Source organism: Mercenaria mercenaria, chromosome 4 (genome assembly GCF_021730395.1).
Source record: "Mercenaria mercenaria strain notata chromosome 4, MADL_Memer_1, whole genome shotgun sequence".
Taxonomy (NCBI): Eukaryota; Metazoa; Mollusca; class Bivalvia; order Venerida; family Veneridae; genus Mercenaria; species Mercenaria mercenaria.
This window is the reverse complement of record NC_069364.1, coordinates 53,311,921-53,333,537: the sequence shown is the minus strand read 5'-3', so window position 1 is coordinate 53,333,537 and position 21,617 is coordinate 53,311,921. Positions and strand designations below refer to the sequence as shown.

General features: G+C 34.7%; 1 protein-coding gene and 1 long non-coding RNA gene across 2 annotated transcripts in view; one reads left to right on the top strand and one right to left on the bottom strand.

The window, feature by feature from the left end:
• Positions 1-326: 326 nt before the first annotated feature.
• On the bottom strand, positions 327-783 carry LOC128556363 (uncharacterized). Its single transcript, XR_008370602.1, has 2 exons — positions 644-783; positions 327-387 (listed from the first exon to the last, which is right to left on the bottom strand). It is a non-coding gene; the product is annotated as an uncharacterized LOC128556363 (long non-coding RNA).
• Positions 784-3,779: 2,996 nt separating this feature from the next.
• The window catches only part of LOC123551722 (uncharacterized), a 29,656-nt gene continuing 11,818 nt past the window's right edge, over positions 3,780-21,617 (top strand). The window contains exons 1-3 of the mRNA XM_045340847.2: positions 3,780-3,890; positions 10,001-10,039; positions 19,284-19,457. Coding sequence (XP_045196782.2) covers positions 3,842-3,890; positions 10,001-10,039; positions 19,284-19,457 — 262 coding nt within the window. The 5' untranslated portion in view covers positions 3,780-3,841. The remainder of the gene's footprint in view (positions 3,891-10,000; positions 10,040-19,283; positions 19,458-21,617) is intronic.

The following is a 21,617-nucleotide window of genomic DNA, read 5'->3' as shown; positions in this document are numbered from 1 at the left end:
AATTTTGTTGTCGATATTGTTCGACAGCCACCTCAATGCAGCCGCAGACGTCAAGCCTCCTTTACAAACCCAATTAATTTTTCTGTCAAAGTTTGAACTCGTGTTAACTGCTCGTATGTACTTTCCCTTGCTGTCACTGACAAACAAGGGTGTCAATATAGGGTTAGTAGGTTCTTCCAGTTCCACAACTCGACCAGCTTGTTTTAATAATTTCCGGTTACTCATCTGATGTCATCAACACACTGATTCCGCAGAGTTTGACTGTAATGGCAGGGGATCGCAACAACCAATCGAACGATAATTGTAAATAACCCAAGAGCAGCACAGAATTTTATGATGTTTAATCATTCAGAATCTATCATTTGGTCACATCACAAATCCGTCAAACTGAAAATACATGTACAAAACATAGTAAAGTCCCTGTATTAAACCACATCGCTACAGTATATTCATCAATTTCAGATTCAATTACAACGATACACAATATACAATATCAGCATCCGAAAATTAGTATATCCGAAACCCATTTTCAATGACAATAAAAATGCAGGAAATATTCGTGTTAAACGTTAGAAAGATTCGGGAAACATGTTCCAAATGTAATAGAGATCGTTAGGGGCCTACTACAATAAATCTATGTTACCTCTTTGGGTTCGCAAGACGCAAAGTTTCTAATTTTAATAAACTAACGTTTAAATAACGTTTCCCATGCCGCAAAAAGAACCGGACTAAAACAATTACATTTACGAATAAATCGTCGCAGATGACGTTATCATCACAGCAGTTACAATTATTACCACCCAAATCGCCAACTGGCTGTTGTAGGGAGGTTGCACCATATACTTTTTTATGATGATACGCAGAAAAAAAAACATTCAATGAATTACGTATATTACGTATGCAGTGAAATAAATATAGAATAAAAAGGTTATAAAAGGTCTAACATTGTTCTGTATAATATATACATGTATTTGCACTCATACCAAGCTGGGAAAAACTAGAAAAGGCAGGAATACAATATTCAGTGGAACATTTTTAATTTAAACTATTATTATAGTAAGATAAAATAGATATAGAATAAAAATGTTATTTAACATTGTACTGTACAATACGAGATATATTTGGACTCGTACCCAGCTGAGAAAACCATATTGAACTCGCCTAGCGGCTCGTCCAATATGGTTTCCTCAGCTGATTACTCGTCCAAATATATCTCCGTATTGTACAGAACAATGTTAAATAACCTAATATTATTCTGAACAATACGGAGATATATTTGGACGAGTATCCCAATATCGTTTTCCAAGCTGGGTACGAGTCCAAATATATCTCGTATTGTACAGTTCAATGTTAATAACTTTTTTATTCTATATCTATTATATTTTAGTTTATATTAAAAATGATTCACTGAATATTGTATTTCTGCCTTCCTCATTTCAAGACGCGTAATCTAACGCGCCTACTTCATCCGATTTATATTCGGAACATTTTCACGCGTTTCGGGCTTTTTCGTGTGTTTAACATGGAACCTTTTGAACCGTCCAAATATGAAAAAATCAGGGTTTTTTGTACGCACGTGCGCCCAATAAGGTAATTTATTACATACTCGTTTCTATTCCCCGTTAAGTTACACTGGTACCAGAAACGTCAATATTTTTCCATACACTGACGCCTGATTTTCATATCGGGTGCGTGACCTAATTCAGTGTGTGTTGTTGCACTTTTTTTTTATTTAGTTCAGTATTGTTAATCCTATTCAGGCTGTTGAAAAAAAATATGATATTTACATTATATTTTTACGTGTAGATGCGTATGTAATAAAAAGGTTATTATCTTTGCATCGGGAAATATGCACTCGTTCTTCAGCGGAGGAATATTGCGCTCCTAAAGTAGCGCAATATTTCCGCTGAAGAACTCGTGCATATTTCCCGATACAAAGCTAATAACCTATAAATATTGTACGGTCAAGTGTTGCAAATGAACGTCCACGATTGAATAGATAAAATAGATATAGAATAAAATATGATGATGATAGCGTCCTGATAGAGAAGCAAACCGAGTTTCGAGGGTGACTCAAGAAACATTTCACGATTTTACGTGAGGACCCGTGCAGTGTCAAGTTGTGAGGCGGGGTATCCCCCTACATCATAGGGAGGAATGAGGAAGCATACACCCTAGAAAACATTTTAAATAAAGAATCGTGCAAATCGATGTTCATTCAATGTTGTTTTTTCTTTTTAAAAAAAATCCCATCTAAGTTAATAGATAGGTTCTTTGTAAAACAATCCTTATGGTGAGATTTGTTTGCTATTTTTATGTACCATGCGATGCAAATTCTTGCAAGAGTAGTGGTGCAAAATGCGGACATCTTTTACTTTCATAAACGCAGCGACACACCTGCAGTCTCCCCGGATGTAAAATAATTTTGATTCTAGGGTCTTTACGAATTCAAGAGGAGTTACTTACCCATCACTATGTGCATCGTCGGATACCCACGGGTGATCCATTCCGTTGTATGACGATGCACTATGTGATAATTTACGCTATGAAATCCCTTTTTCATAAAAAGACGGAAAATATATCATTGTGCAATTTCTGAAACAAGGGTAAATTCAATGTCCGGTTATATAAGTTTAATCACCTAAACTTGCATCTTTTAAAGTTTAGAATTACATATTGCTTTTTTAACTTAATGTTATGTATTTGTAAAGAATATATTAATTCTACCAACATATGTCCTGGATATTAATTTCTTATTTATGCTAAATAGGTACATTCAGTTAAAAATTTACATTTTATTTCAAATCACGGATGTGAAGTTCTTATCGTTTTTGAGTGCAGTTTGGTGAAAAATAAATTATTCGCTCAATAGCTATGTTACGGTGGTATGTTTAGGACATGCGTGTATTTTTTTTACAGATTAAATTAGATTAGATCATGGCCCAGTTGTTTGAAACTTTAACCGGCTGTTAACCTAACCGCTGGTTAAATTTTGAATCAAATTATTATTCTTGGCGGGAAACACTAGTATGATGTTTTGATTTTACTGTTAAGATGTTATAGTGTTTATTATCCTTAACTAATGCATTTGTTTCTCTAAGTCTTCTTAAATGTTGAAATATTACCCTAAAAGTTAATCGACCGTTAGCTTAATCGCCTGTTAAAGTTTCAAACAACTGGGTCCAGATGCCGAACGCCCGATATAAGATGTCGTGCGCTCGAGATAAGATGTCGTGCGCACGATAGAATTTAATTTAAAAAAATAAATGTATCTCCTAAACATACCACCGTACTATGGTGTTTAATTACTCATCATTAATGGTCACATTACTCATCATTAATGGTCGCATTATCTGTTAGAATTTTGTTAATTTCCACATAAATGTAGTTCCATTGATAACAAATGATCAGTTATCAAAATTCGCTGAAACATGTAAACATGTCCATGTCAAAATATTTACCACTTATTCTGAGAAGTTGGAAATTATAAAACTGGTACAGGAGGGTGCAGTTTGGCTTTTGATGGTTTCATGCATTATTCATCAATTACAAGTTTAGGTGAAAAGAGAGAAAGGACTTGAGTTTTTTGCTGTAAGTATATCGACATATAAATAACTTGAATAATGTCTTTTTTTGCAAATAAATACACCCAGGTATATAATAAACGCATTGTAAATTATCGTACGATCGTTTTCAAAGATTTTGTATTTTACAACGCAACGTTTTACGGTATCCGAATACGGACTAAATAAGCATTATCCACAAACCCAAATACATGATTTAAACTTCCGTATTTAATCTTTCGTGTATTATTCATAAATGAGAAAAACGTGAGACTAAGATGGGAAATAAATTTGTTACACTTATATTTCTGATTTATTCTATTGAAGGTATGTTATTTTTATATTAAAATGTAACATTTGTTCTACACATTTGTTCTACACATTTGTTCCAGTTAATACTTTTGCTGAAGTCACTAATTCAGTTTTATTGTTTCGAGGATTTTTGTTTACCTAATTGCTTGTAGTGTTATTTTGGGATCTTTTGGAGTTTTAACCTGCTAAATTTCTAAAATGGAATGGTCAATAACTTAATTTTAGCAGTACCACTTACTATTCAAAGGAGTGTTCACTGAAAATTTACTGACTGAATAGCGAACAATCAGCCCTCAGGCTGATCTTCGTCTGCTTGGTCTGCACCAGTCCCAATGCTGCTAGAAAGCTAAAGGTTAATACGGTATAACAAAAAAAAAACTATACGATGTCTTGTGTGGTTAACTTCCCATTATTCGTATCATTAATGAAACATGTTTATGATCAGTACAGTAGCCAACATTTACTTTTCGTAAAGGGTACTGAAACATATGTTGGTTTCGATATCATCCTCGTTAGTGTAAATATTACATGTAATGCATTCACTTCGAGAAGTTTCCTTTGCAAATTGCCTTTGACACGATTTTTTATGTATCCGGCCACTTCGAAAAGAACATTTGCTTTTATTCAATTTTCATAAAGTAATGCACTTCACCAAATATGATATACCCGGAAGTGATTATTTTTAATGAGAGTTTTACAGCAGCAAATATAAACTTATGTTGAAAATGCAGTACTATTATCATGTCATTTCAAACACGTATACAGGTATGTACAAAAACATGAATTTCGTTAATTTACGAGCACCGATCCTCGAAAAATATTTTATAAGATACGTGTATCGGACAAACAAGTTATAATTACGTGTATTGGACAAACAATTTTTAATAAGATTAAGATACTTATATAGCAGCTGCTATTGGTGTTTACGACCGCACTTTTATACTTGCAAAAAAAAGAAAACGGATACATCTTTACAAGCGACATTACTTTTTTACACTTGTCAAATATAATTATAGAAAGAAGTGAAATCGACTTCACACGTCTGTTAACTTGAATGTTTGAAGAAATTAGAATTGGGAAGCGTGAATGATCTGTCGCTCGTAATAAAAATATCGCTTCTTTAAACACGTTGAACTTCAATGAAAATAGCATTCTGCTTGATCCCTTGCCATATGTATATATTGTAATTACTTGGTATTTCTTAAATAAAATATTGTTTAAACCAATGAAAATAGGTGGTTTTTCTTACCTCACCATGGAGGATGTTGACAAAATCAACAGAAAATGTCGGTAATGGAACGTACAATATACCGTGTATTTAGCGTACCCGCCGTAAATGCGACGTACACGATGGACACGGTGTATATGATTTAAACTTGCAGGAAGAAATAAGTTTCCCTAACTGAAACAAAAACTTTCAATTACTATATTTTATTTTGTTTGTTGGAAAGAAATATTTCTGCCATCATTTATCGTTCTTTTTAAGCCTATGTCAAATGTTTCATTTAATTCTTTTTTTTATATGAATTTACCTGAGAATATAGTGACAGCCTAACTATAATAAAATGATATATGGATACAAATAATTCGCTGTTATATCATTGACTTGGCTGACAAGGGTGATAAACGAAACATAAATGTATCTGTATTGAAACCGTGTAATTCTTGAGTTGCGACCCTTTATAGCAAAAAGAACTACATATAAACCCTACAAAGAAAGTCTCTGACATCCTTGTCCTTGTTTTTTACTTTATATATTTAATTTGATCTTTTATAACGTTAAACAATTTTCTGACAAAGAACGCCAGTGACTGTTGTGAATCATTATATATAATAATGAAACTGTTTACACTTACTGTGTTTTTTTCAAATAGTCAATTTCGTTGATCAATCTGTTTGTATCAAAGAATTCAAAAAGGTCAAAACGTTTAGCAAGTTTATAATTGAAAGTAGTAGTATTTAACTTTGTAATATTTATTATTATTTAACTTTACAATATCATATGAAACAGACAGAGCTAATACAAAACATATCTGAGCCAATATGAGAAAAACAGGGCCAATACGGAATTCAAGCATTTTGATTGTTTCAAAAGAGAGGGCCAATACGGAGAAATCACTTCCGTTACATTTTTAAAAGACGCCATTTTGTTTTACATCAGAGTTATAGATTACAATTTTTTCACACTTTTGACAAAAAATCATCTAGCATGTTCATGTAATAACCAAGTATGACTGAGCCATATGTGAGCGGAATGTACGTCTTCATAGATTACAACGATACTTTCACTTATTCGGTATTGTGTAAAAACAAGTGTTTTCTGTCAGAAATTCTGGTCGTTGGCAAGGAATAAAAAATGAAAAATTATGGAAACTCAGGTTAATTAAAAGGATAAGCCGTATCTTTAACAGACATTCTGATAGTGTGGACTATTTGTGCAATGACAAATAGTGATTCACGTGCTGGAAACTTGATGAATAAATTGGCGAACAAGAGTGTCAGTTGTAAACTGCAAACAATTTCGGATAAGAATTAAACGAGGCATTGGGGTGTATAATATGTGCTTGGTTGGTTGTATTATCTTGATCAACACATATGTGTACAATTTTGTGTCTCGTTGCCTGCAGCCTAAAAGGAAATGACTTTTAAAGCAGTTTTATGACAGTTCAAATGATAAGATAACTCACTAGAGAAAATAAATAGGAATTCAAAAAAATGAGGTAAGTTCTAGTTACTCCTGATTATGTCACACCAAAAATATCTCTCAAAATTATTCTCAAGTACCTATATACAACTCATTCTGTTTTACTGGCTAAAATAATTCTGATTTCTAAAATAAGTCTAAACAACTTGTCAAGATTTTTCACCTGAACGCGCATAGCTGCCATAAGGTAACTCGCACAGTCGGAAGTTGAATAATAATAGTTTTCATACTGGCCTAGTTATTTGCCTAGGGCCAGTACGACAACCCTTGGACAAATAGCAAGGCCAGTATGAAATTGCTTGATTAATAACATTATATTATGTGCTACACCACTTGTTAATCACCATTTCGGGTCCTGGCGTGTATAAACAAAGGAGCGCGACGACCTACCGTTTGGCGCCATACATGCGCCAATAAACAGTTCTATCATATTTTATCAAATATATATCAGAATAAAAATGATTTAAAAAAAAACAAAGACAAATATCAAACAGGGAATGCCACGTACCAAACACGCAGCCTCCCCAAAACGAAACCCACAGCACGCAGACGCGTACACCACAAGCACACACACACACACATACACATATAAGCGCACACACACAAAGCCAACACATAAGGACAAAACGAACAAACAAAGGAACACCGCCTTGGAATGGTCAGTGGCAAAAACACCACTGGGGAGCTTAAACCGGTTTATGGTGCGCACCCAACCTCACTCTTACCCCCACCATGTTCCAAAGACACGGGACAGTGTAAATAAAAGCTATCCCCTCAAGGTGAATCTCTAACACACGTAATGGAAACACAAACACCACTGGGGAGCTTCAGGGAATGCCACGTACCAAAACCGCAGTCTCCCCAAAACGAAACCCACAGCACGCAGACGCGCACACCACAAACACATACACGCGCACACACACAAAGCCAACACATTAGCACACCACAAACACACACACACAAAGCCAACACATTAGGACAACACGAACAAACAAAGGAACACATTGGGGCACCGCCTTGGGACGGTCAGTGGCAAAAACACCACTGGGGAGCTTAAACCGGTTTATGGTGCGCACCCAACCTCACTCTTACCCCCACCGTGTTCCAAAGACACGGGACAGTGTAAATAAAAGTTATCCCCTCCAGGTGAATCTCTAACACACGTAATGGAAACAAAAAGGCATGGCATGTAAAACACAAAAATGCTCGTGTATAAATATATAAAAAGAAAACCTTTAGAACCAAAAACGTATGTATTCAATGCCTTTGCAGAAGACAGAGCAACAAGAGAAACACCCTTAATGTTTAAACACTATTTATACACTCGTGCGGTTATACGTCGTACGAAATAATTTCACTCGCCCAGCGCGCCATTGTGAAATTATTACGAACGACGTATAACTGACATGTATGAATAGTGATAAAACACGGTTTTGTTATAAATTATTTCTTAAAAATTTTCAAACACGCTGTACTTATTAAACCTGTGTTGTTATTATTTATTGTTGTTGTTGTTGTTATACTGTCTGTTTGATCATGTCCTACGACACCTCAAAAAGTTGCGAAGTGTATAATATGTTAAGTATTTTATGAGGTTTTGATACTTAAGGTGGAATGCGCCCCAACATTTTTTGCCGAATTTCGTCCTGAAATTTATACTGTACAAAATTCAAAATATATGCGACTGAGCTCCGGTTTTACTTTGTCACCATATTGTTCGTGTTTTTTGCTATTGTGTCACTAACATGGCCCCTGACATCACTTTTCGTGCAACGCCCAGTTCCGGGTGCTTTCGGCATATTTCCTTTTCTGCGCTCTGAATGTCATATCAATGAAAAATACAAATAATTGTCACTTTGCATTCAGAAAATGCTACTCAGTGGTATAAAATTCAGCGAATTAAGATTTACGCTTAGGACGTCAGAGACGATATTGTGACGTCAGAACGGAAAAACTCACATCAAGTTTTGTTACAAATTTTACCTTAAAATCCAGTTTATAAAAAACTGACTTGATAAAAAGATATAAAATTTTGGTATGTTGTTTCGCAGTGTGTGTACGTCTAGTAGACACATAAATACTTAGGGGTCACCGACTTTAATTTTTCAATATTTGACGATATTTTACCCCTACCCCATTAAGAAATGACACGTTTAATCGTCATTTTTTAACAAAATTATCTAAAGAATATGCGAAGCTGCATGTATTAACGGTAAATTCGGAATGAATTGATGAAATGAATCGACATGGAAGTATTGAGAGACATATGGCGAGATTTGCTAAGAATGTGTGTTAAAGAAAACGTCGAATTTTTTCAAAACATGTAATAACAGGTGAAGAAGAATTGTAGATATGAAATATCTTAATGAGATATTTGATAAAGGGTGTAAATTATGTAAACGACATTTCACATCTAAGGATATTATCGAAAAAGACTTTTGATCATTGGTTAATCAACATGTATTAATTATTTAAATTCAAGTGTTCAGAGTGTGAACACGAAACTACAGTTTCTACATCTATATCCTGGGCATCCGGAGAAACAGATATGTCTTTTACTTTTCCGTACTTCTTAAATCTGGAAGCTGCAACTGGTGAGGATTTTATGAAATATTTTCTAGTATTCATTATTAAGAGCTTGTAACTGCACTTTATCAGAAGGTTCCCGCCAAGAGATAAATTATTTGCATCGGACCAGCAGTTGTACTTCATTGTAATAAAAGGACACTGTCTCAAGAATAAGTTCTCTGCGTCTGACTAGCTGCAATACATTTTATAGTCATCTGAAGATCTTTTTTGTTTTTAAGAATAAAATATGTTCGCTGGACTAGCTACTCTGCCTTACAATGACCTCACTGTCTTTGTCTCTTTGTCTATCTCGTGCGGAAGGTCGGGACTTTGATCGCTAGCCGTTTACCAAGGATATAAAAAATGATATCACTTGCTCAGCAATATGCGTATAGAACAGACTCTTCTCTCAACTCGTAATCTCGCACGAATGAGATGTGGAGATTGATGTCTAAATTGGTAAAATTTGTTTCATGATTCACAATAAATTAATCTGTGTAAAAAATAATAATTTCATGTCAGATATAGGATCTGGTATACTGTTTTCATGCTGATTATATATACATGTGAAATGGAGCAACAGTCCGACATGCGTCGATAAATATTTCTGGTAAAATCAGGCAAGCCCTCATATCATAAAATTACATATGAACGAAATTTCTAAATGTTTAAAACATGTTTAAGTACCTTTTTTTCACGAAATTAAATCGTCAACTGACCGCATACTAGCTTTTTTTACAAAGCTAAGTTAGCATTTTGCATTAGACTGAGAAGATAAGTAACAGAAAAGACATCTATTTTTCATTGGTGAGATTTGAAAAGAACGGAGCATAATATTATTGTTTGTTTTCAGGTGTGACTGGGAATGATTGTGCAACGACACTACCTCAGGGTAAGCTTTCCTATGTTATTTCAAAACGTTGAATGATGTGAAATTTTCTGTTTTGATTATCTGTTGATACTTAATAGTTCTCAGCGGTACAACGTCTAAGAACGTTTGTCTTAACACAGCCGGGACACAAAAGTTTACATATATAAACGAGTTTTGTGTGTTCCGTGGAGCGGAAAATAACCGATAAAGGTATAGGTATAGTGATAAGTGGTCATTCTACACGAAACGTTCCTACCGTGAAGACCAAATTTCATACGAATATACAAATTCAATTTTTTTACATAGGGTTTTAAACAATTTAGATTGATTAAACATGGTATTGTATATGCACTTGACTCACGATATAAATCATATTTGAATATTTTAAAGTCATTGTACGAAAATCTGTTTACATTCGTCTTTATGTACTTGTATTTTAAGTTTAACGAGGTCATACAGAGGGCCTAAGGTGTGAATATCCCGTCACCTTTTATCCAGAGAGGCAGCTTAGCAAAAATGATAATAATAAAAAAGATAAATATCATGCCACGGGTACAGTTTTCACCCAAAAATGGATGGTGTTTTTACTGTGCGGCTTTGGTGCTTCCAGGACGGATATAGATTGGCATTGACTACATACAACCTTTAATGGAAATTAAGAAATCAAGTTATGCTTATCATGATTAGAGGTTCTATAGTTATTTATAATGCAAACTCTTGGTTTGTGTAGGCCCTATATTAGATTGTATTCGTATATACATGTGGTAGGGTGGCAATCAGGTCATTTTTTGTTTGGACCCGACCATAAAACCTAACAAGCTAAGTCATATATCAAAATGTTCGGCATAGTCTGAAGTTTATCAAAATGCCGGGCTATTAGATGGCAACTTGTGGCGTTTTGAGAAATCCAAGATGGCCGCCGAAATCTCAAAAGACACTTATCTGTCTATATAGACAGTATAACACAACTATTTATTCACTATTATTTGTTCTTTTGATATAATTAATAGGATTACACATGATATGTGTCATTTAATCACTTTTCAGCACCAAATTGATTATTTATATTTGAATTTGGACTTTTAAGTCAAAAGTTTGGGTGAAATTTGGGGGTAGGGTGTGGTATTTTCAATGAGGTTGTGTTATTTTTTCAATCAGATGTCACTTATTGTTTATTTAGATGTAAGCTAAGATAAAAGCAACTGCAAATGATAACAATTACGAAATGTTAAGAAATGTGAACAATTATAAGTGGGTGGGGTAATCTAAAATGAATCTCAGGTATGGTTATTTTTTACCGATGGAGCAGCCATAATAGTACTTATAAATTTACACGTTTGTCATTTAGTTAATGACGTTTTAAATTTAATTTTGAAAAAAAACAACAGAAATATCCTTGATAAACATTGTTCGGCTTTAGCTAGATCTCTTTAAAGCTAGGTGCGCCGTCAAACAAACCGAACATTTCAAAACACTGGACATTTCAGATTGATGATACTTTAACTATTCAAACAGAAGAATAAAAGCAGTATGAAATGTGAAACCAATTAAATCATCTACCGTAAATCATCTACCGGTACGTTACATTCTGTCGTTATGTTTTAAAATTTATTAAACCTATCATATCTATTGAAAAGTACAGTAGGATTAATTTCAAGGGGTACTTTTTACTGGTAGGACTTATTTTACCGAACCATGTTTACTAAACACCTGAAGTTTTATGGAGGGAAAATTTGAAAATGTAAAAAAGTTTTAAATGTTTGCTAAAAACCAAAATACTAGTCCAAATGTAAGTTCTGGTGATATTACACATTATATATTTATCAATGTTATAAGGATCAATATTTTTTGGGAATATTATTTAGAATAGATTTATATTCAAATTTGCGGTGTCATCATTGAATGCTGTTTACATGCACTTATTAGATATATAATGTTGTTTCTAAAATGCATGTGGTGAGATGTTTAAGTTAGACAAGTAGCTCCTATGTTCTGGGTTATTCTAGATAATACAAAGTTTGATGCTGGCACATATTTATGTGCATAATTAATTCTGCATATAAGTAAATTGAAACGGTGTTAGCATAAAATGATGCTCTTCAGATTTATCCCATTTAATTGGCAGTTTGTATAGAGAGACCAACTACCATGGAAAAGAAGCGAAAACTCACATTTTCAAACGACTATTGCTGCTTTTGTCAAAAGCAGTTTACATCAACTGGAAAACAAACACTAAGCCCAATTAAGTTTGATACATTGCTATGTATTTGCAAGGAACAAAATGATGAAATATCACAAAATATTGTCGCAAATGAAAACAACATTAGAAATGGTGCTGTAAAATTCTCATATCATAAAAACTGTCAAACAAAATTTATATATTTAAAACTATTTAATTTCAAACCAAATGTAGAAAATGGTATATCTACACCAGATAGTGATCTTGCGACACGACCGAAGTATACCAGGTCACAGACTGTCAGATCAGTTTAATTGGAAAGAAAATTGTTTCATATGTGTGTACAAGTGTAGCACCAAACATTGTTCTAAATGGTCAATGGTTGAATGATGAATTGATGAAAATTCTAAAATGTATTCCCAACTGTTAAATATATCTTCATCAAAAAAAGACATCAACTTACATTCAAGATCGTTAGGTTGTAAAGGAGATTTGGTGTCTGTGGAGGCTAGGTATAAAATAGGGGCAGTAAAACAAAAATTGTTTGCTAAGTATCTGCTGGAATCGCCTAGTACAAATACGGATAAAGTTCTTGACCAGAGCATTTTAGAAAAAGTATGTACGCAGTTGAAAAATGAGTTACATATTGAGATTGAAACAAAACGGAGTGTACTTGAATTGACTTATTTAAAATCGAGAATGATAGAATGTTTTTGAAAAACACGGAATGGAAATATTGTAGCTTCGATGATGCGCACTAATAGATTAAAAGTTGCCTTTGCAAAAGTTTGGCCGGAACTTATGTTTATTCCACGGGAAGGTGCCACTGACCTTGTTTGTTCACGAGAGATTGATGTTGATGAAGCGTTAGCAAAGTATGTCAAGTTAGAGAAGTCTTTTCAGTCGGCAGCCGAACAGAATGATATTGAAGAATGCCTATCCAGTGTATTCTTAGAACAAAATACAAATGAAAACACAGTTTTGTATGAAGCAGCTGTTATATTGAGAAGACGAATTCAGCAATCACATGGCCTTGACAATATGTACTTTTCTAAAGATGAGATCAACATTAACGAACAAGTCAAATTCTTAGATCCTTTATCTGTTCCAATTTGTAAATTGGGTAGCCTCTGATTCAAAACTAGAAGAGAGTCACAATGACCAAGACCAAAGAATAGTATATGTGTGTTCAGATATCATATACTTAGTTAAACATGTGATAACTCTCAAACACCTCGGATTATCCATATATCTCCACCACTCATTCGGCAGTAAGAAACTGATTGAGGATTTACACAGTCACGGATACACATCGTCTCACCACGAATAAAGACAGTTCTCAGGGATCTACTTTCCAGATTATATTTACTTCGCAACAGCGGGTGTTAAGTGTTGTGTGGCGGCCGTAAAGGTTTCAGTGTTGTTATGTTTTCTGGTCCTTCGGGATCATTGATTTTAACTCATTTAGATTTGAAAATTGAATACTGCTTAAGCCGGTGCTAGGGGTCGTGGGCAGTATTTCATTTTCCATTACTGCTCATGAACAGACTCAATCAAACCGAGTCTGCAATTTTCACTGTTTGCATTTTTTTCGGTGCTTCCGACGGATCTACTTTCCAGATTATATTTACTTCACAACAGCGGGTGTTAAGTGCTGTGTGGCGGCCGTAAAAAAAGTCGCCCCGACTTCATCTCAGTGTTATTATATTTTCTGGTCCTTCGGAATCATTGATTTCAACTCATTTAGATTTGAAAATTGAACACTGCTTAAGCCGGTGCTAGTGGGCGTGGGCAGTGTTGCATTTTCCATTACTGCTCATGAACAGACTCAATCAAACCGAGTCTGCAATTTTTCACTGTTTGCATTGTTTTTGGTGCTTCCGAGGGATCTACTTTCCAGATTATATTGACATCCACAGCATTACATGCAGCATCCCTCCAGAAAAAGACATTTTCAGGTATATCTAATAATAAATCTCATGTCTAATATCAGTTACAGTTAAACCTCTATTTAAATATCACCAATGGTGTCGGAAATGTTTGAACTTTATCAACAGGTTATAATAGCCTGACAAGAGATAAAAAATGTGGTCTTTGCCGACAGGTTTTGTAATGGTGGTCATTATTCATAGGTCGTCAAATACAAATTCTGCCTTTGCGACCAGTGTTTAAAAACGTGGTAAGAATGTATTATCGATTGCCCGTGTCTCAGTCCAGCCCAACATGGTCATTGGAGATCGGAAACGTGTCCTGACTAGTAGCAAGTCCAAATCTGAACTTACAAAGATATTTACAATGTATGTTGCTGCTAATTTTCATGTCTTTCTTTTTGATGGTGTAGAGGTTTTTGTCTCGGGTAGTCTCTATGAAAGTACTAAGAATAACAAAATTTTAATGCTATTGTAGCGTACGACAAATCTCTTAAGAGGCTGATGTTGCTGCATCTTGCACATGCGGCCTCTGAAGGTGCAAAGAATGCTGTCTTATTCAGCCCCGACACGGATGTTCTGGTACTACCGGTTCACAATTATAGTTTCCTTGGATTGTCAAAGTTGTACTTTAGAACAGTCACTAAGGGCATGTACTCTGATAATGCAGAGTATATCAAAGTACATACTATACATTCAAAACTGCCACCACACAACATATTATCCTGCCTACTGTCTATTGCATGACAGGGTGCGACACATGTTGCGCCTTCTATGGCATTGGAAAGAAAAGGCGTATAATATTCTCTGTCAACATGCTGCTAATCTTTCGGGGCTTGCCAGTCTTGGAGAAACAACCGAAATTAACCAAACACAAATATCGGCAGCAACCTATTTCGTCGGACTTCTTCATGGTCATGACAAATGTCTGTCGTTGAACTTACTTAGACGGTTTCTTGTTAAAGCCGGCAAGGTAAAGCCTAGAAAACTGCCTCCCACAAGTAACAGCTTCTTGTTACATTTGTTGAGATGCGTGTACCAACTACACATTTGGAGACATGCATTGATACCCTACGTTGATTTGCCAGATCCATTAGATTTTGGGTACACTAAGTCTGAATCTGGATTGTATACTCCCCAATTAATGTCACAACCAATGACTCCCCAAGAGCTCCTCAGTGACATGGTGTGCAGGTGTGATAATCAGTGCAAGGATGATTGTGTTTGTTCCTCAAATGGACAACCTTGCACATAAGCTTGCCAGTGTGAAGGGTCATAAGACAGTCAGACAACAGCTAAAGCATCTTAATTCGGATTTTACAAGCTGATAATGAGGTAAAGGTTACGAAAATGGTTAACACATAGAAAAAATCTTGGCCTCGCCTCATTTTTTTTTCTTTATGTTGTTATCCGCTTTAATTTGTTGCCCATGCCCTGTCACTGGCTGGTAAAGTCCTCTTTTTACTTAATCATTAAAGATATAGAGGAAAGGTACATGGAAGATCTATTGTGTTTGTGTGGTACCATATTAACTTACATTTGCTATAATCTAAACTTAAAGCCCTACCTCTACGTAACGGATATTGTGTTTATGCAATCCATTATTACAATAGGTAACAGTTTGTCGCCACGAGTCACGCTTTCGCATGCAAAAACAGGGAGCCATTTTAAATGCATTTGTTTCATTCTTTACTTTCTTACGCTAAATGATGCATTATAGTATTAAGTTAATTGTTGCGTTTATGCATAATGCCTAGTGATTTGCGAAATACATGTAGCATTGAGGAGCAACCCATTTATTTGCATTTTGCAAAATTTTACCTTAGATGTGATGCATTTTAGATTACACCACCCACATATAAATCACCATATAACCATATAAAGGCATGTCTTTCAATACAATTGTTATTATTTGCAGTTGCCTGTGTTTTAACTAGCATTTGATTTTTTAAAAAAATGATGTTTGACTGAAAATAAAGAAAATATCAATATAAGTACTACACCCTACCCCCAAATTTTCCCATATTTTCGGCTTTAAATTGTCGAAAACCATATATTATTTCTAACTCCGATGTTAATATGTCCTTAATTTAATGTGCGATGTGTATTTCTATTAATCATATCAAAAGAACAAATAAAAGTAAATAAAAAGTAGTGTTATACTGTCTATATTGATAGATATGTGTCTTTTCAGATTTCGGCGGCCATCTTGGCGGCCATCTTGGATTTCGCAAAACGCCACAAGTTGCCATCTAATAGCCTGGCATTTCGATAAACTTCAGATTATGCCGAACATTTTGGTATATGACTTAGCTTGTTAGGTTTCATGGTTGGGTAAGTCATTAAATAAGTCACTTATCAGCTAATTGTCTCTCTACCAATGTTGGTTGTACGTATACTCTGTATGCATCTCTTTTCACGGTGAATAAATGCAGCATTTCGCCCTTGCTATAAGTATTTGTTGTTGTTGTCTTTTGTGGAAAGGTGGTGTTAAGACTTATAGGTTATTAGTTTTGTATCGGGAAATATGCACGAGTTTTGTTGCGGAAATAGTGTGCGACTTTTCCCCGAAGGAACGAGTGCATATTTTTCGATGAAAATCTAATAATCTATCTATTTACACTTACTATCATTATATGAAATATATAAATTTGTTATTTAGCCGGAGAAAAACTGAAAATATCGTCGTTAAAGAACATCTAAACGCAACGACACGCATGGAACTGACGTCACAAATGACGTCAGGCACCCGATATAAATTTGGCTGCGACTAAAATCAGATCTGGTGCGCCTGTGATATATTACAAACTCCGGTATATACCGGATTCAAGCAATTTGAACTAAAAATACCTTAAATGTATATATTGAGTAAACATGGTGATACTAACCCTAACCTTTAGTCAGTATATTATGCATAATATACACTAAATGCGTGCGGACATGCAAAAAAAAATGCGTAATTTTGCCGTGCGATCCAATGGATAATCATTACGGGCATGCGCAGAACGGCTGTACCAGATCTGTCATGAGAAACATCGTATAAATTTTGAACGTCAGTGTAAAACATATTGAGGTTTCAGGTTCCGCTGTAATATAAGGGAGTTTTTGATTAAGTATGTACTACATTTTAGTATAAATTCAATGTGTTATACACAGTTCACCTTTAAGATAAAATAAATTAATTCAAGCATGTCCTTCCTTATTTTTGGGGCTAGTATTCTATCATTCAAATCTTATTTTACAAGTATGATTCTTTTGAAAGTCTGCACTACATTTCTGTGATAAGTATGTTTCTATGTAATCCTTTTGAATCATTCAATTTTGCCAAGAAAACTTAAACCTATTTAGAGTCTTTTTAGAAATATATTCTTTCAAATGAGAGCAATAATACAGTCTAGTTTTAAAATATCAGAGAAAAAGAGAAATATTTGAATATCAGTTCATCTTGTTATTTTTAGACTGAGTAAGATTATTGTAAAATGATGATCTGTAATCTAAGCATAACTATATTAAAGGCTTTAAGTATGCCTAAGTAATAGCTATAATGACATGTTTACTTAGAAAAGACATCAACACTTAGCCTTTATTGCTTATACGTTTTGGCACTAAACTAAAAATAAAATGTATAAAATTCTCTTGAAATTTTATTGTACCACTGTAACAGTTCCAAATATGAAATAAAACCGGTGTTTGTACTAAGCAACAAATGGAATTTGCAACAATATCGCTTTTCTTAAAAGAAAGAGGCCGTTAAGTGTTTAATAAGCATCGCATCGACAGACTTTGCAAATACAACGGTTACATGGTTATATCGTAATTTTATTCTTTTAACTCTCATTAAATCTTCTTTATAAAAATCGTAGAAGTACGAAAGAGCATTAGTGCCAGGTGCGTTTTTTTTTATTAACTCGAATTTTCGAGTTAGTAACTCGAAAACTTACGTAACTCGAAATTTCGAGTTAATAACCCAAAATTTCGAGTTAATAAGTCGAAATTTCCAGTTAATAAGTCGAAATTTCCAGTTAGAAACTCAAATTTTCGACTTACATAACTCGAAATTTCGAGTTACTATCTTGCCCTTTTATCCACAAAATTTGAACGTATGTCCGTCTGTGAAAGGCCAAAAATGTAATGGACGACATTTGACTCTTCGAAGTGGAATCATTTATCTAAACATCCACATATTGTACCGAACATGTAGAGACTTGAACATATACTGCAATACATCAATGTATGACCTACCATAGCCTCGAGAGCTACTCTAGATTTCAAACTGTATCCAGGATATATAGCCCTGTTTACATGTATAGTATGTTCATGTGGTAGGGGCTCGAACTAGGTCGAAATCCTTCCAGATATGGTCAAAATAGTGAAATATTCTAAGTTTGAATACTTCCCGGTCACCTTCTATGACCTCTCCTCAAAATCTAGATTTGTCCAGGTACCCAATCTTGGTCAGACTCACTACACTTTCATTTAGGGTATGTCTATATTTCATTGACATATAGGCTCAAACTAGGTCGAAAACCTTCCAAACTTAAACATGGTTTAGGCATCTGAGGTCTTCTTCCAACATATAAGCTGCAAAGTCGCCATATGACCTATAATTGTGTCGGTGCAACGTTAACCCCAACAAAATCAATCAGTAAATAAACATTGTTTAAATAGTGATATTTTCTATGAGCAAACCCCTGTAGGGCTACCCAGTGGATACACCAGGTACCTTATCTTGGCCAGGACCTATATATCGACGTAAACTATTGTAGTTAGTAACTCGAAATTTCGACTAAGTAACTCGAAATTTCGAGTTAGTAGCTCGAAATTTCGACTTAATAAATAACATACACCTGACACTAATGCGCTTCCGTATAGAAGACTAAAAGTAAGAAAATTTAAACAGTCAAATGCTTGATACTAACAGATTGAAAACAATTTTGTTTCGACTATAAGGAGACGTAATACTTTAGTTACACATCATTTAGCTGGCTTTGTAATGTATTTAAACTGGATCACCAAAATAAGATATATTAACCACACATTCTGGAAAAAAAAATGTCGACGCTGATAGAAAACAGATGCCTATTTAATTGGATCTTTAGTGTAGATTTTTTTTACTTTTACATACATAATCATGTGTACTCTTTGAATCTGTTTTCAGGAAGCCAGTGTCAGGGTCTTAAAGTTGTAAACGGCAAAGCATGTTATACAAAAAAATCGGCATCTGTTTCATGTGAAAACAACATCAGTCTGGAAACCAGCCAATTTACTTGTACGAATAATAAAGATAAATGGTCCTGGACACCTACAAATGCACCTACATGTGTATCTACAGGTAAATCCACGATTTATTATGACTATCGAGATTTAGAAGCATACTGTAAGATTTTTTCACTGGTTGTAGGTGCAGATTGGAATATCCGGCTCGGAAGTAACTGTTCAAGCGGTAACGAGTCTCTGTCGCATAAAGAGATACCCGAGAATCAGTACATACAGCCAGTAATAGAATCTTTTTCTAGCATGCTACATTCACCACATAAAAGTAAACATAAAATCCAAAGAATTACCTTTTTATAGCGCTTACTTCTTACAGTAGCGTACATAAAAGAAAAGTAAAACATAGACGTCCGTAAAGACGCCATGATGTTTCAAACAGAAGTAACGATGTTTAGTTCCGGTTTTGATTATCATTTGCAGTGTCACGTTATGCCCTGTTTTTCATAAAATTTAGAATTATACTATAAGAAACAGGGAGGTACTATCAAGGTATATGATTTTTACCTCGTTTTATGTAATAAGATACAAATTACTGCATAAATATTCTACATAGATGTAGTTCTTTATACGTCATTAAAGCATGAGAGTCAACTTACACCCTGGGGTGAAAGATGGAGTTTTCCAGTACCGGTGAAATCACCGGAAACACCAGTCTAGTATGCAAATATATTATAGTATTATACAGTACACGTTTAATTGGGTGAACGTTGGTCAGTTATGACAACTGTGTGTTAACTTAAACAGGAAATCACCTATTGCCAAGATTTGTAAACAAGTTTTACTAACCCTTATAACGTCATTTACAAACCTTTAATTATTCTAAGTCACGGCATTTTTGGTATGTATTTATTTTAACAGCATGTTTTATTTAAAGTTATAATACTGGTAAAAATCACCGTTAAAATAAAGCAAATAACTTTGTAGATTTGTAGAAGACAGTCTAATGAACAAATTCGCCCGTTAGTTAGACTTAGATGGCCAAATATTATTGAGATACGAATGGATATAAAACCATGAAATATTTAATGACCAGCTTTACACTAATTCACTCGCCAGGCTTCGCCGAATTCCGTAAACCAACGAAGACAGTGTCACGTGACAAAAATTTAAATACGTCGAAACCAACAATGGCTGGTCGGCCGTGATAGGATTTTGTGTAAAATGGCGGATAAATGCAGAAATTTACAAATATTTTGCTTTTCGATGCCATTTCTACAAAAAATGCATTAATGTTATAAAATTTAGCCTGTTGTTAAATAAAAAAGAAAGGCAGTTTACCAGAAAATGCGATACGAATGTGCTAGACATGTTGTTGTTTTGTTTCTTAAAATAGATTAGCGTGGCTCTTTGTACGGTCCCGTACGAACAATCATTTAGCGTGGCTCGTATTACGGTCCCGTACGTTTCACAATCAATTTGTCTACATCTGCACAGTAGTCCCTAGCTAAAAGTTCAGCTCAAAGATGTTTATATAATATGCTGTTACGGATCTCTGAGCTAAAATGAATCCCGTACTGACACCTGACACCTTCGTTCCAGAAGTCTGTCGTGCTATAATTTTATCAAATGCAATGGACTCCCCTTTTACTATACAATATTTCTAATCAATTTTCCTTTTGATCTGGCATAAATAATCCATTCAACATAATTTGAACACAAGTTTCAAATTGGTACCCCTGTCTGCAATATTTTGTCCTTCATTCAGTTGTCGCCTGGTCAGGGTACTGTTCATTTTGAAAAACCAATAGGCTGTAGAGAATCGTTATTTATTGACATTTTCTGAGAAATTGTATGTTGTTTTATAGATTTTATGTGATTATATAAATTCATAAATAGGTAAAATTTTGATACTGATTTTCAAGAATAACCACGTGCTCTGAACTGTTGCATGATATCATGAGTTTCTCACGAGAGACTGTGCGAGATGTTGCGGGTTGATACTGGTTAGTTAAAAAATGGGGTTTCGCCATTACTAAATGAATGCGACCATCAGAAAATAAAAACAGTGTCAGTTAAGTTATGTTAGCCAGAACTAGATAGTCCCCATTGTCAATGACTGACTGTGACTGGGAGGCGACTGTCTGGTCGACACCGATGATTAATATAATCTAAAAAGTAGATCCCTCGGAAGCACCGAGAACAATACAAACAGTGAAAATTGCAGACTCGGTTGATTGAGTCTGTTCATGAGCAGTAATGGAAAATGCATCACTGCCCA